We start from the raw sequence: 16,370 nt of genomic DNA, 5'->3' as shown, positions 1-16,370 counted from the left end.
ATTCCTATGGGCTCTTGCTGCTAAAGGAGGGGGAGGTCCATTTTCTATAGGAATAAAAATAAATTCTAAAATTCTTAGCTATTTCTGTCACAAGTATACAAAGACCCATCATCTATTAATATAACATGCCTGTAAAAACGAAGAATGCTTCCACTGAGGACCATATAATATAGTTTGATTTGGCCTTCAAAGTAATTATTAATCAAATCAGGCTTTGGTAAAAGAATTTATTATCTGTGGACCCTACAAGGGGCTATTTTTCATTTGAATTAAACCACTGTAATTCCACAGTTAACTTCTATCAAGCTACTGCAAATGAAAATTTAGACGAAACATAATACTTCGTTTACTTTATTTCTAGAACCGTTTTATGGATCAAACCTAAGGCTAGTATGTTTACTATTCATATAAAAAAGTGTACCACAATGGTGAATACTACTTGAATTAGTATCCAGTGGTATTAAGTCTTCATGAGAAAACCTCAGTCTTAGAGATTATTCTTAGAATAAGGTATCACTTCAGCTCAAGAGCAGCAACTGCATAATCTAATAAACGGCCTACAAATTGCAGTGGGATAATCTGCAAAGATTATAGCAAGATACAGAGCTTTACTACCTACAAATGTAAAACAAAGTATTGCTGAAATTATCTAACTCTCCTTTCCTTACTTACGCCAGTTATCTGAAGATTAATGGAAATTTTTTCGTACTACCTGTAGGAGGCAAAAGAAAAACTCTCTTCTACAACTTCAGACGTGATTCTACCACTCATATGAATAAGGGTGTAAAACTTCTAGGAAGTATGTATTAAAATGAATAATAAGTGCAATTACTTGTGTTAAAGGCAAATCACTCTTTCTACCATTAAGATAGAGATATTATTTCTTATGCTACCCCCATATCAATGAGAAAACTTCCTTGTGTTTTCATTGGTAACTAATAGTGAAAAACTAGTATAGATGTAAAGCACAGGGTTAGGAGTCCAGACTGGAGCCAGACTGCCTGGGTTCAAGTTCTGACTCTGCTACTTACACAACTGTTTAACTTTTAATTTCTTTATACCTTAATTTCCATACCCTTAAAATGGGGGCAATAACCTAGTTCCTAGCATTGTTGTGAAGATTAAGCAAGTTAATATATACAAAGTGTTTAGGAGATAACATGACATTCAAATATTATTACTAGTTATGATTAGTAATTCATGCTTTTTAAAAAATGGAAACAAAATTAAATAGAATAACAAATTAACAAATAATATTAATTTTAATTAACTAGATTGAAAAATTAAAAATAGAAAACTTGGCAGATATTTTTCCAAAGAAACTATGATTAAAACAACTTACAAACAAAGGTTCCATCTTACCTTCCAGCTCGACCTTTCCTTTGTTTGGCATTAGCTTTACTAACCCACTCAGCAGACATGGTACTGATGTTGTTTTGTGTGTCAAAGTGTGTCTCTTTTATTTTTCCTCCATCTATTACATAAACTACATCATCTATGGTAATGCTGTTTGGAAAACAGATGTATGAAATATTAAAAATACATTAAAAGCACATAACCTCTAACAGGACTACAGATAGGGACTTCAAAGCATTTTTAATTAGTCATATTGATTTTGCAGTTAGGGATTTTCACCACTGTTCCCACATTCACCAACATTACAGGGATCAAGCCCCTTGTCGGGCAGGCAGCATCAGGAGCTGTAGTGGCAGTCAATTCTGCAGATGACATGAGGAATTTTTATTTGCCCATAGTCAAACTTCATAGCTTGCTTGATGACTTTTGTACCTAGCTCTGTGGGCCCAAGTTCCCACATGGTTTAATATCAGCTTCCACAGAAAAATCTGTTTCAATGAGTATAAAGACATATTAATGCTTCCAAAGGAATATAAGAAATTTTAAGGCTATTCATAACTAATTACCAAACAATACGACGACCCCCAACCAGAAAAAGGCAAAACCAAAATTGACCTCAACTCCCATGATTCCTTAAGAAGGTTTTTTTTTTTAATGTTTATTTTTGAGACAGAGTCACTGTGCAAGCAGGGGAGGTGCAGAGAGGCAGAGAGAGAGGGAGGGAGGGAGACACAGAATTTGAGGTAGGCTCCAGGCTCTGAGCTGTCAGCACAGAGCCCATTGAAGGGCTCAAACTCACCAACTGAGAGATCATGACTTGGGCTGAAGTTGGACGCTTAACCAACTGAGCCACTAGGCACCCCAAGAAGGCTTTTTAAAAAACACTTAGAAAGGCTAATCCATTATAGGATTAGAAAGCAAACAAAAGCCTCTGCCCAACACCATGACTAAATTAACTTTAAAGACATTACGAAGTATCTTTTAGAGAGAGAAGTGTATAAGGTATGCTAATTTATGGGGCTCAAAACTCATAATCATCAGTAGTTGATATTTAAAACAATTTTTACCTAGTCTCTGCAATATTGGTAGCAATTACTATTTTCCGAACACCAGGAGGAGTTCTTTTAAATACCTGTAAGAATCAATACATCAAAACCTCAAAAGCACATTAATTTCTAAGACATCATTCTTCCAATCAGAATTACTTCAGATACTGTTCCTTTTCAACATTGCGTTCATTCCTTCACATATGCATCTAACATTTGTACACACACTTATAGGTACACATCATTTTCAATTAAACCATCATTTTCGTTAAACCAAACAAAATCTCCCAGATTTTAGAATGAACCTTATCACAAACTAAATTTCAAATGAAATAGGATTAAATTTACAGAATGTTTTTTAACAAGAACTGTAAAGCAAAATGTTTTTTTGGATATCAAACTCTTGAGAGAGAGAGAGAGTTCAGTTTAACAATAAGAATTACGAATGATCCAAAACTCTATGGTTAAGGGACACCAACCACCCAGGCAGATGCCAAACTCAGAATGGATAGCAGCGGGCTGTACCACTACATACAAGTTTTTGAAGTCAAACTAAAAAAAATAAAATCTTCAATGGCATCCTTCACAAAGCCACCTGAGTAAAAGGAGAATTTGTGGTCAAGTACCACTTGGCTATAATGCAAAGAAATGCATACACTTATCTCTTCATTTACATCAAAGGTAATCAACAGAAAATAGAATTTCTAATGTAGTCATATAATTTCTAGCAAAGGAATACACAGTTTACTATTAGTGTGTCAGAGTGAAAGTACTCTTCTGTCTGGTCTTTGGAACTAACAGTCCTTCACCGCTTGTCTTCACTTAGGTATGTACTCTAATTGGATTGGCTGAGGGTTACTCAGGATTAAAGAATCAGCAGAAAAGATATTAAAAGAGCCTCAATAAGAAATGCCTTGAGATTTTCTCACAAAAGGAGGGGAAAAAGTACGAGAGAGAGAGAGAGAGAGAGAGAGAGAGAGAGAGAGAGAGAGACTTTCTTCTGAGCCATCTCCTTCTATCAGGGCCTGCAAACACTGCAGTCCAAAAAACTATCTTGTCTTTGAGAATGCAGTGTTGATCCTAACAAGGGACATGCCTGAACCTGACAAGAGACAAAACATTCAAAACCATAATATTATTGATAAAACAGGAAATCTCATACCTACAAATACATTAATTCTGTTAAATCAAAATCTCAAACATCAAGCTGTAGTATGTCATAGATAACTGCAACCCAAACAAGTTACTGGTGAAACCAGTCTATAAACTTTTCCCTAATGCTGACAAAACTAATTTGTTAATTACTCAGTTACTCGAGTTTTTGTGCAATTATCCCCTGAAGATTCATTTGCAAAGTTCTTAAAGAAGTGATTTTTATATGGATTACTACTTGAAAATGCACCTTCAAAAAAAATAAAAGAAAATAAAAGATAATAAGCAGTCCTTAATCTGAAGCTTGCCTCAATCTGAAAGACAGAGGATGAATACATTTAACAACATACCTGTGTCTGGTTAACCGTAGGCATCAGTGAATGTAAGGGTATAATAATAAACCTGTCTGAAAATTAAAAAAGAAAAGTAAACTTTAAGATAAACAGTTGCAGAAAAGCTCCAGATTAGTTAAGCACATAATTCTTAATTTATATTACTATGTATAATCGGAGAAACTTTATTCTTTTTATTTTCTTGTTTTCTTAGTGCTCCAGTAAGTTCTTACTGACATTTTATTCTGTCAATTTATTTCACATTGATAAACATAGTCCCCAAATTCCTAAAGAATGCTTAAAAGTTAGGAACAATCTTTTCAAATTATGCTAGAAAACATCATTAGTTCTATTCCCATCAGTTAACTGAACATCAAAAAATTCGCTCTAATATGAATATAAGTTTATAGACCTTGGGGGATCCTCACTATTTTAATCATATAGATAATAAGTGAATTTTTAGAGCACTTTAATGAAATTCCCATGTCCACTTTTATGTTAAAAAAATAATGAAACAGCACTGGTAAAGTGACCCACATTTTTAAATGTAATTTTGTTAGAAATGTAAAATCACATTCCTACTTTTTAAGTTTCAAAATGAAATAGTTCAACCCATTCGTGATTACTAGACAATAGGGAGAAAGTTTGGTGTAGTTATTAGTGATGGAAATAAGGGAATGTTAAGGAAGCAAGGGTAAACTTCAAGTTTAGCTACGATTACAAAAAAAATGCAACCCGACTTAAAGACTTAAATCTCTAGCAAGTATCGAGATGACTCAAGATAACTGTATTCCCCCTGCCAAAAACTATTGTTATTCAAAGGAAATATGATACTCCCCAAATCCTCTGATAAGGGTTACAAATCTTAAAAGGTAGTAAAAAGCTGTCAAGCAATTGATATTGCTAAAAAGATTGCTCTGAATTACTTGTCTCTGTAACACAATATGAAATGCATTAACTCGATCAATACTCAGGACAAAAATAATTTACTTTGAGTTGGATTAGGCCTTAAGATGTAACTTCCATTTTATAAGTATAGGTAAGAAAGGATCAAATGATAATATTATGAAGACTCAGATTCAGACAAGTCTAGAAAGTCGAGGTAGGTGGACCTAGCCTAGTCTTTTCCACAAATCATTACCATGGGGAAGGTAAGGGGGATATGAAAGTGATTATGTGGAGTAAAAGACTTATCTGGCTTACAATTTTCTGTAATTTGAACTATTAGCTGTGAAAGACACTTTTGGGGGAAAATGGGAAAATCTGATTATAGACTGGATTATTAGATGATGTTATAAATTAGATATAAAAATGGTACTATGGTTATATATTATATAGAAAAGTACATTTTTAGAGATGCATATATTTTGAGAGATAATATATGACAGCCGCAATTTATTTTAAAAAGGAAAAAATTAGATCACAAAAATAATTGCTGCATTGAAGTCATTGGTATATGTTGTTCACTGTACGATTCTCTAGTTTTCTCTAAGTTTAAATGTTTCATTACAAGTTAAAAAAAAATCAGTAGCCAGGTAAAACAATGAAAGTAAAAACAATTCTGTTAAAGGTAACATAATTGGGGTAAAAAGAGTTTAGACTGCTGATATTGCACAACTACAGTAGTCAGTGGGAAAAAAGTCTATACTCTTATGAGAAGAAAAAAATAAGTTGATAAGCATTCAATAAATTGAGTTTCAAAATTCACCTTTAGTCAGTATAGAGTTAGACCAATTTTTTTGCCCCTTTTAACATGGTCAACAGAGTACAGCCAATCATTAAGGCTAAATTTTAAAACTATAACTTGAGAAAAAACATTCTTGTTAAACTTTGGAAAGATTTCTTTTTAAAAAGAATTGAGCAGGTGGTTAAAGTATAAATTAATACCTCCTTCCTTGAGAATAATTAGAAAATTAATAAAGTCAATTATAATAACCAATATCACAGCATGTAATTGTAGTGTTACATTTTGGTAGATCTTCCTTGTATTTTTCCTGGTAAATATATACACATACTCAACATTTTTTATTTGAAGTAAACTCTACACCCAACATGGGGCTTGAACTCAAGACCCTGAGATCAAGAGCTGCATGCTTTACTGATTGAGCCAGCTCAGTGCCCCACACATACTCACATTTTTTAAAACTAAAAGTAGATCATACAGTAGTGTTTTTTTGGGGGGTGGGAGAGACCAACGTTAGAAGGTTCGGCCAAAAAAAGAATCCCAGTTGTTTAAAAAAACAATTCAATTGCATAGTTTAATCACAACTACACTTTTTCTATAGACAAAGGTTATCAGTGAAAGTAGTTATTTCATTACAGAGAAGCCCTGATAATCAGATAAAAACATTTTCCAGCTATAGAACAGTAAACAATTTTAATTATAGAGAATGTTTTGAGGACATTACTACAATGGGATTTAACAAAGAATGAAAAATACTGCTTTACTATTTCAGTCAATTAGATCAAAAAATTTTTAGTGTCTTGTAAAAATAAAATGTGTCAAAAGCAATTCAAGAGATTAAGTTTAGAAAATATAATTAGAATTATATAATACTAAATAGAATTTGCTTTGTATTTTACTGATTGGAAGTTAATAATTATTCCTGAAAATGCTCTGGCTGCATTTTATAGGAGAAAAATGGTCCCATATATTTCTGAGACATAAGAGATTATGTCTCTTAAACATGCTATTTAAGCGTTGGAAGCACCTATAGAATTTTTTAAAACTATAGACGTTCAAGTCACATTCTCAGATTTGGGGTGAGGATGGGGTCTGAGTATCTGAATTTTACAGAAGCACCACTAGTGACTTGTATATTCAGAACTGAGAAACGCTGGGCTAAGGGATAAATTCAACCTTATTTTCTGCCCAATTAAATGCAGCAGTGAGTGAAAAAACAAACGCAAGTACCAACATCTTAACTTTAAGGGCTCAATATTATTAGGCAAATTTAGAAAAAGGAGTAAAATATTCTCATAATACCAAATAAAGAACTTCACCATATACCTACCACCTTCATCTTGTGACCTAGAACTTTATTTTTTAAAAAAGAGAGAAAGAGATCCAACTTTTGAAAAAACCCAACCTGGGCTTAAGACCAGCAAGTTCCTACAGTGAGGCAGCCTTAGACTAAGCAACGCTTCTTCAAATAAAAGAAAAAAAACACATGCTGCATATGATTTAAGTACTATTCTTAGAATTGTAATAAAATGCATTTCCATAATACCTGATTTAAACATCACTTGTGACATCAAGAGATCATGTAAAGTGCTGATATTGTCCCAGCCTGGTAGGAAGACCAGTATTGCACCATCCTATATGGAGGGGAAATATCCATTACAAAGTATCACATAACCAAACACACTAAATGTAAACTTCTGTGCACACTTAAACTAGCTTCAGAAGTTTTATTTACTGATTGTAACTAAAGAATAGAAGCTCACTCTTTTTAATGTTTATTTTGAGAGAGAGAGAGAGAGAGAAAGCAAGTGAGGGAGGGGCAGAGAAAGAGGGAGAGAGTTCTCTCAAAGCCCAAAGAGGTTCTGTGCTGCCAGTGTGGAGCCCCATGTAGGGCTCAATCTCACAAACTGAGATCATGACTTGAGCTCAAATCAAGAGTTGGATGCTTAACTGACTGAGCCACCTAGTCATCCTGAAGCTCACTCTTTAAAAATAGGATTTACAACCCAGATATTTCATTTGTTTAGTCTTTTCTTCAAATAGATCAAATGCCTCAATTTTGGTATTCTGAGATTCTTATTTCTAGTGTCAATTTCTTCCATATGCTACTTGTAAAAAGCATTTAAAAAATTATTCTTCTTTTCTCAGGGTCTTGATATATTAATGAAATTAAAATTACATCACTAAGAAACAAACAAAAAACTAACCTCTTCTTCCAAAACAATGTGTCGGATAAGGGCAGCAATCAAATTCAGATCAACTTTATCATCATCGATCATTTCCAGAACATCTACAGTACTTGCAGAATACCTAGCAAAGTTAAATAGGAAGTCATGAAATGCCTGATCAAGTTTCCTAAGGTTCAACCTGTTATCTTAAAATCTTAAAATTAATTCAATCAGCAAATGGGAAAACACAATTAACATATAGAAGTATTACTGGGATAACAATAGTTAGAAACAAATTCAAGAAGACAATCTCTGCTTTTTTGTTTTAGTCATTTAGCCTCTGTGATCCCAAATTAGATTAAAAACAAGCAAAAAACACATACCTTTTTCGCAGTTCCCTTACATAATCTGGCCAGCGTTCTTTATAGATTGCTTCTTTTTCTTCTTTTTCTTGTCTGTTTACATGCCCTTGCATGAAACCCCTCTTAAACTGGGACCTGTGTTCTTTTTGTTCTGGAACATACCTAAAATAAATAAAAAAATTCTTAAATAGCTTAAACCATTTGCAAACTCTCTGGTTTTAGCAAATATCTGTGACTTTTTACTTTCGGGTTTTAAAGAGGATTTTAAAGAACATTTCATTATGCTTTCTAGTAAATGCTACTAAATAGTTTATTAGTAGCTGTTCATTAATATATAAAATCCAACATTTTATATAAAAATCATTTTTCTCTACCAAAGTACATAAAACTTTAGATCATCGTTAGCAGTCAAAATAAAAAAAATTAATTCTACAGTAACTTAAGTTTGCTCTAAAAAGTTAACATTACTGTTTAATGTAAATATAAATATCACATATAAAATAATAAATGCCTAGTACAAGACTCAGATTTTGAATATATAGGTTTCCAAACCTGAGTGCACATAAGAATCCCAGAGAGCTTATAAAATACAGAATCCTGAGTCCTATCCCTTGTGATTTGGACTCCGTAGGTCTGGTTGGGGTCTGCTAATCTAGGAATTTGAATTAGTGCCCCAGTAAATTCAGAAAATTTATCTATGGACCTACAGACCCACTCATGCTTGAGAACTATTTAATTCTGGTCAGTCTTACAGTCAGAGCCAAATGGCAGAGCCAGAATCTGTATTCAAGTGTCCTATGTGTCAATCCAATACTATATGCCATGACTCCACCACGCCATTAGTGACTGCTAAAAACAAACAGAGGGCGCATCTGCCTAAGAATTCCACCTAACTTAAATGGTTTGAAAGGCATGGGGGTGGGAGGAGACAAAGAAAAGTGAAACTACACTTTGACCCCAAAGCCCCTGGGAATTCGCCTAGGGAGAGCATCTAGATGGAAAAGGGGGGTCTGGACCATGGGCTTTAGAGTCAGACAGAACTGGACTGATGTCCGTGCTCTGCCACTGACTACCTGTGTAACCTTGGACAAGATACAAACCTCTGCCCTTCGGTTTGCCTATTTGAAATATTATAATACTTTAATAGTATTGGCAGGAGAATAAAAGAAAAATGCAGTAAGATAAAGCACAGTGCCTGACACATAGTAGACACCCAAAAAGTGTTAACCCCTTCCCTATTCAGTACCTGTGACCCAGGATTCCCCTAAGTCTTCGATACATATAGAGGCATCAACTTGAGGTAGGGCAACCTGAGACAGAGATTAGTCCTAGTCAGCAGGATGGACCCACAGTTGGCTCCCTTCCCAGCAATTCCGAAAAACAGAGGTAAGCTTCAACCCACCCCCCCTCCCCGGCCAAGTGCCCAATGACAACCCTCCATATCATCTTCACCCTGTTTCCTTCCCTTCAGTTCAGCTCTTCTTCTGGGAAGGGACAGATGGGGGCTTCGCCTGAAAACTTCTGTCGAGGGATCACCTTCCTTCAACTCCCCTCTTAGGGCTGACTAGGGGCTGACTAGGGGATGACAAGGGCACATACACCCTTCTTTTGCTTCCGAGACTCTTTAGTTACAGTTCCCTGAACATTCCCTGCCTTCTACAGAGCTTAAGAAAGCAATTCATCATTAAATAATTTTAGCTTACTGTTCCCTCAAACTTTACTTGCACTACTGTCACCTGTTACTAGAAAATAACTGGTAAATGTGCCACAGTAGGAAGTGAGAGGAATGGTGCAAAGTGGAATTGAAGAGAGAAAGCATAATAAAGCTTACTGATGACAAAACCAGAGCACAGACGATTAAGATACCCTCTCTCACTTTTAGTGAGAGGAACTACTTAATCTCTCTGATATACACACTTCCCTTTTTCCTACCCTGAATTTCACTACTTTCCTCACTTGCCCAGTCTATCCCTGCTACATAACCTCATTCCCAATACATTCTTTACTTCTTCCAGAATGGGTCAGTCATACTTTACAGGACAGCTTCTATGTCTTTCTGTCTACATTTAAGCTCTGAGGATAGGTACCAAGTCTTTCCTTGTTTTATGATCAGACCCTAATGCACAGGGCAGGCATGAAGTTTAATAAAAATCTGTTTAAATGTCCACCCAAAAAATTGAACAGACTTTTCTCCATGTAAAACCGACTGTAGGATCTTTGTTTTCACCTTCCCACCATCACTTCCGTTTTCTCACTTAACAAGTAAGCTGTGGAATCTTAAAACACAAGTGTTTCCCTATCTGTCCGTATATTTATTTGCATGTTTACTATAGGCCAGGCACTGTGCTGTACTCTAGTTATAGAGATGAACAGGACAAAATGCTTGACCTTGGACAAATCTGAAATCTATTGCAAGAGGTAAATATAAAGGTGAAGTACCTGACAATATGGTAAGTATTTTAAGAGATATGATAAACCTGCTACAGGTTGATGAGAAAGCAACCCACTCTATGGGAGGGATAAGAAAAAGCTTAACAGACAGTGAAGTTGGAATTTGTTCTTACATAATTAAGTTTATACATAAAGGGTGGAGAAGGTGTCTAAAAGGACAACATAGCATGTAACAAAGCACAAAATCGTGAATGAAAGGGCACTGACTGGCATATTAGGGAATGGTACATTTAGCACAGGTACACCAGGAGACACATAAGACTAGAAAAAAAGGATAGAGCCAGATTGTAAAGAGCTTTGGGATGACTAACTAGGGAACAGGAACCTGATCCTATGGGCTGTGTTTTCCCAGCCCTTCCCTCAACAAGAAATTCAAATATTAATTGGTATATCCCCTCGGAGAAGGCTGTTAGTAGCTAATGGCCAGAGTGCTGAAGGGATCAATAATTTGGGTATACTAGCTGAGGTATTCTGCTACAGGTCATGACAAACATAAAGGTCCTTAAACAAGTTTTTAAAGAAAAATTTCAGGAGGCTTGACAAAGGGGAGAAAGTTCACATAACCAGATTTTGTAGGAAAATACATGGCACTCTCACATATATATGAGAGTGAAGACAGTACCAGAAGAGGAACTACTAGCACGGAAGAGACAATAACAACCTTAAGCAGAGAAAACAGAAATGAGAGGGCACATGCAAGGAGAAAGCTCTCAGGGTTTGTACTGTGGGAAAGGTGGGAGTACAGAATGATTTAGACTGAGTTACTAGGCATGTAGAGCAGTTAACATATCCTGGTATGATTTATCAACTGCTTGGTACATATTAGTCTTTGGATTTACAGCTCAGACACTGCGTGGAGGATAGTAACCATGGTAAGGTAAACTTGCAAAGAGAAATTATTTCATTTTAACGTTTTGGTGGAAGCACGGTGGGGAATGAATAGAAGATAATGATTTCAGCTGGAAAAATGTGAGCTTCAAGGTACCTGTGGTACTGGAATGCTGCTGAGTAGAGAGTTAGATACCAAATGCAAAGTTCAGGAAGAGCTTCAGAAGCTCCAGCTCTGAGAGCTGTGAAAATACACAGCTATGGCCATGGAAACAGGATGGCACAGTGAAACCATGAGAGACTGAAAAAAGGCTAATTAAGAACCCTCAGGGGAAATCTTATGTAAAGGGTAGGCAATGGAAGCCAGCAAAAACTGAAAACTTGGTAGGACAATCAGAGGAGAGGTTCAAGCACTAATAACAAAGGTTCCCAAACTTTGCTGTCCAGGGAGCTTTAAAAAACTGATGCCTGGCTACCAGCCCAGATTTTGTAATGTAATTAAGGTAGGGAGTGTGAATTGGGCATCTGGAATTTAAAGGGCTCCAGGTGATTTTAATGTGCAACCAAGTCTAGGAATCCCTGATTTAAGGAAAAACGATGTTTTAGAAGGTAGTGGTTAAAAAAGAGCTTCTGAGATTAAAGTTTAACAGAAAAAAAAGGTGGCATTAGTATTTTTAAAGCTCTTATTTCCTAATATTTACTTACCTTATTTTTTCAATTATATCTTCCAAAAGATACTCCGCAACCGGAAAAGTAAAACCAGGTATGTGTATCATTGGACAGTTACCTATTATGGCAGACAAGACATAAATCTATACTCAAAATGTTTAAAAAAAAAAAAATTAACAGATTATAAATAGGCCAATACCTTTCTTACCTTTCTTAAGTTCAAAGATGGTCCTGGCACTTTTACAATTGTACCCTATTTTTCCATAATGAATTTAATGAAAAGTAGCAGTCTACTCTTCACTTACTACCATTTTACTGCTACCAAACTGTACACACGCATCACGGTTCTACAAAGTAACACAATATATCAAAGAATAGAGCATTTTAAGTTGGACTCATAACTCAATAGTTGGAAGTCTATTTCCTCTCCATCACTAGTCAAGATGGTACCAGCAGAACCCAAGTTTTAGTGAAATCAACTTAAGAAGCACTACTCTTATGGTACCCAGAATCAGGAAAAGAGAAAAAAAAAGTAGTTTAAATAAGACATAGCAAAATATTAAATTGTTACTTATTATTTTAGAAACACTAGTTAAAAAAAAAACAAAAAAAAAAAACTACCTCTCTTAGTACTGTTACTTAAATGCTACTTCTATTTCAGACCATGCAAAATAAGCAGTATACATTGTAAACCAAGGCCAACATAGCATCAGAGGTCAAAAAGTATCTCAGGTGGTCTCACAGCTCTGCCTGTGAATTGCACAAGTTTGAGCAGTTTATTCAATGTTAGGTCTGGACCATGCATCAAAACAACAACAAACAAACAAAACAATACAAGCAACTAATTTCACACGTCTTTAAGCTTCCATTTTAACTATTCACCCTTACCCCACCCCCCACCATTTTCCTCTCCTTCTCCTACAACTGGAAGCAAAACAGATAAGCATATTTTTTAAAAAATGTACTCTACAGCTAGTCAAAATTTGTTTCAAATCCTCTCAACTCTTTTTTTAAACATTTACTTATTTTTGAGAGACAGTGAGCGAGCTGGGGAGGGGTAGAGAGAAACAGGGAGACACAGAATCCAAAGCAGGCTCCAGGCTCTGAGCTGTCAGCACAAGAGCCCAATGCAGGGCTCGAACTCATAAACCATGAGATCATGACCTGAGCTGAAGGTGAAGTCAGACGCTTAACCGACTGAGCCACCCGGGCACCCCTCAACCCTCTCTTAATTATGCAACCATTACAAGGCATACTGGAAAGACACATCGGCAAAAATGGGAATACTAGCACCTACCTCACGAGGTGTTAAGATGATACAGTGCCAAATACAGTACACCTGGCACACTCAATGTGTTCCAGAAGTGTCCATGAGTACTATTAGTATTAGCACGCTGCCACTCTAGCCTGTGACAGTACATGAAAACCACAGAACAATCACAAAAAAAATGTTCAAAAAATTATTCAAACCTGTGGTTTGAACTCATTGATGCCACCTTAATTACCTGATGGTGGCACCAAAAGCCTACATGTCTTCACTCTAACACAGATGATGCCACCTTTCAAAAATAGGCTCAATTCTCTAATCTATGAGATTAGAAGCTAGGAGAATATTTACTAAACATTTATTTTAAGTACCTGGTACCTAGAAATGTATTAGCTTTTTGATTTTTTTTTAAATTTTATTAACTCTAAATTCAGTGGCTTTGTGATAACTTCCTAAAGCAATAATCATAAAATTTACTCACCAAAATATTCTGAAAATTTCTCAGCATTCAATGTCGCACTCATTAATATGACTTTCAGGTCAGGTCGAAAATTGAGAAGATCTTTAATAACAGTCATTAAAACATCTGACTGTAGGTTTCTCTCATGGATTTCATCAAGCACAATATGACTAACACTGGACAGACGCCTAAAGCAAAAGTGTGAAGTATGAAACTTAGTACAAAATTCAACAACGGAACCATTCTACTTTAATAATTAGTAAAATCCAATTTAATACTGACATCTTTTGCTAATGTCTAACTAAATGTCTGTCCTGAAGTGAAACATACTCACGAGTCTGATTGCAGCCACTGAAGGATAATTCCTGTTGTACAGTATAAGATAGAACCCTGCTTCCTTGGCAACCGACTGTGAATGAAAGACAGGATATGAGTTTTGGTTTTAGTGTCTTTACTAAGCAAATTACTAAGTACCACACAAGTTTAAAAGAAAATCTTCACAATTAACTTTTTGGTTATAGGAATGCTTACCACAACAGAGTAATGGGAAATACTACATTCAAGTTCACTATACATTATTTTCACTGTCACGATACATCAATGATGTCTTTTTAAAGGTATAACCATTAACATTCAGAAAACAACACTTAGGGGCCTAAATTTCTGTTCAGTGACTGAAAAATCAGTTCATTTAAAAAGCTAAATGGAATCTTGAGCTCCAGAAAAGGACTACAGATATACGGTAAGTTAAAGATACCAAAATCAATAAAGTCAATGGGGGGGGGGGGGGAATGGCAGTGGATGGTGGTACCAAAAGATACATGACAGCAACTCCTTTCAAGTGCAGTGATGATCTACTAATGTATATCCAGGTAAGTGATTTCTCTAGTCATTTAATAATATAAAAGCACACTTTAAAAAAAGACAATCCAAACAGGAGTTTGTAGTTTGCAAGCTTCCTATGCTGCAGTTACTTTAAATGTCAATTTTAATAGTAATCAACATAAAGATAGGGGGCAATCTTTCTTTTGAATCTCTAACTTCAAAGTTTCACTAAAATCTACCTGTATACAAGAGGTGAACATTCTTTACCTCTGGAGACGAATCTGGTATCCGGTACTATTACCATTGCCACAAGATTCGGCCCTTTCTGCGGCCACTCTCTCTGCAACCTTTAATCAAAATAAAAGACATTTACAAAGAAAATAGGATTTCCTTTAGGACAAATATCTTGAACATCCATAAAATCTGGGATTTCTGGAAAAAATGTTCATCAGATTTTCAGGAGTTTAAAAAAAGAGACAGATACTAAAATTCAAGGGTTCTAAAACCGTGTATTGTCCCTTAAAAGCTGCAGACTACTGCCTCTTACATTGACTTTTCACTTTCTCTTAAAAAGCCCTTCAAGGCCAAATTCTCATCGCTATTTTCAAACTGCCTTTCTATATAGCATCCTCTCATTCATCTCTACCTTTCTTTTGAACTTTTCTAAAACAGTTAGAAATCATGGTCTAAACTTATAAACCTTGTATATAATTTGAGGGCAAATACATGTTGGTACTTTTTGTTCCTCGAGATTTTGTTTTTGGTAGACATTGGTGTTGCTTCATTCCTGGTTCTTGGTTTTGTTCTAAAAGTTATGGCTGCCAAAAATTAACTTGGAATTGATAATCCAATGCAGATTTATGTAACTACAAGTAACCAATAGACATCTTGTGACAGAACAGTGATTTATGAGATTAGAAATAGAAAATGGCATAATTAAGAAACAATACTTCAGAAATAAAACTTTCCAGTCAGTACATCCTGTATACACTGAGTTAGGCCACTATTTCACTTTTTATTACTTACTAAATTGCCCATTCAAGTACCAACAGATCTTGGGAAAATAAACAAAAAATAACCTAGTCAGTATTTCTTCCCACTGTCAATATATATGTGTAATATTATATTAGTGAAAATTGATATTTTTAACTTACTTAAATCTAGCTATATAATTGTACTATACCAAAAGTGGTTCTTTTTTGCCATTCTGTCATCTTATATAATTTCTAGAAATATGATTCTACCAAAAAGGCTACTGTACTTTCTTTAGAAATCATGGTTTAAAATGTATACTGTTATTTCCTCCAAAGTATTGTCATAATTGGTAACACAGTCTCTAACCAAATTCTTTATTAAATGACCTGGAGATGATAAATAGCAGTATCATACAACTAAACATAACTGTAAATCTTTATAATTTAAATTTACACAAAAAACCATGTAACACTGAAATAAATTCACTATACCCATCAAATGTTGCAAGAAACCCCTAACATATTTAAAGAATACATAACTCATACATTTAACTAGGTCATCTAACTAAACAAACAGAAATGCTGTTGTTTGTAATCAACATGTACCTCAAAGTGTTAATAGGATAAACCTAAAATAGTATCTTAATTTTTATGATAAATTCCCTCTTATTGAGCAATTGCATTAAAAAAAATTTAAAATGCAGCTAAAATATACAAGGCTTCCTGCTTTCACCATCAGTGTACTTACATACTGAAAAAACAATCTGAGAACCAAAAAACAATGCTGAATGAATCA

The 16,370-nt window shown here is 35.0% G+C and overlaps 1 protein-coding gene across 1 annotated transcript in view; it reads right to left on the bottom strand.

Moving 5' to 3' along the window:
* DHX36 (DEAH-box helicase 36) overlaps positions 1 to 16,370 on the bottom strand; it is a 50,739-nt gene that overhangs the window by 19,712 nt on the left and 14,657 nt on the right. The window contains exons 6-15 of the mRNA XM_049628679.1: positions 14,868 to 14,947; positions 14,110 to 14,184; positions 13,797 to 13,963; positions 12,085 to 12,166; positions 8,122 to 8,262; positions 7,778 to 7,880; positions 7,117 to 7,204; positions 3,905 to 3,960; positions 2,424 to 2,488; positions 1,363 to 1,506 (exon numbers count right to left, since the gene is read on the bottom strand). Coding sequence (XP_049484636.1) covers positions 1,363 to 1,506; positions 2,424 to 2,488; positions 3,905 to 3,960; positions 7,117 to 7,204; positions 7,778 to 7,880; positions 8,122 to 8,262; positions 12,085 to 12,166; positions 13,797 to 13,963; positions 14,110 to 14,184; positions 14,868 to 14,947 — 1,001 coding nt within the window. The remainder of the gene's footprint in view (positions 1 to 1,362; positions 1,507 to 2,423; positions 2,489 to 3,904; positions 3,961 to 7,116; positions 7,205 to 7,777; positions 7,881 to 8,121; positions 8,263 to 12,084; positions 12,167 to 13,796; positions 13,964 to 14,109; positions 14,185 to 14,867; positions 14,948 to 16,370) is intronic.

Source organism: Panthera uncia, chromosome C2 (assembly GCF_023721935.1).
Source record: "Panthera uncia isolate 11264 chromosome C2, Puncia_PCG_1.0, whole genome shotgun sequence".
Taxonomy (NCBI): domain Eukaryota; kingdom Metazoa; phylum Chordata; class Mammalia; order Carnivora; family Felidae; genus Panthera; species Panthera uncia.
Note: the sequence above shows the minus strand (reverse complement) of the source record. Positions and strands in the feature narration are given on the sequence as shown.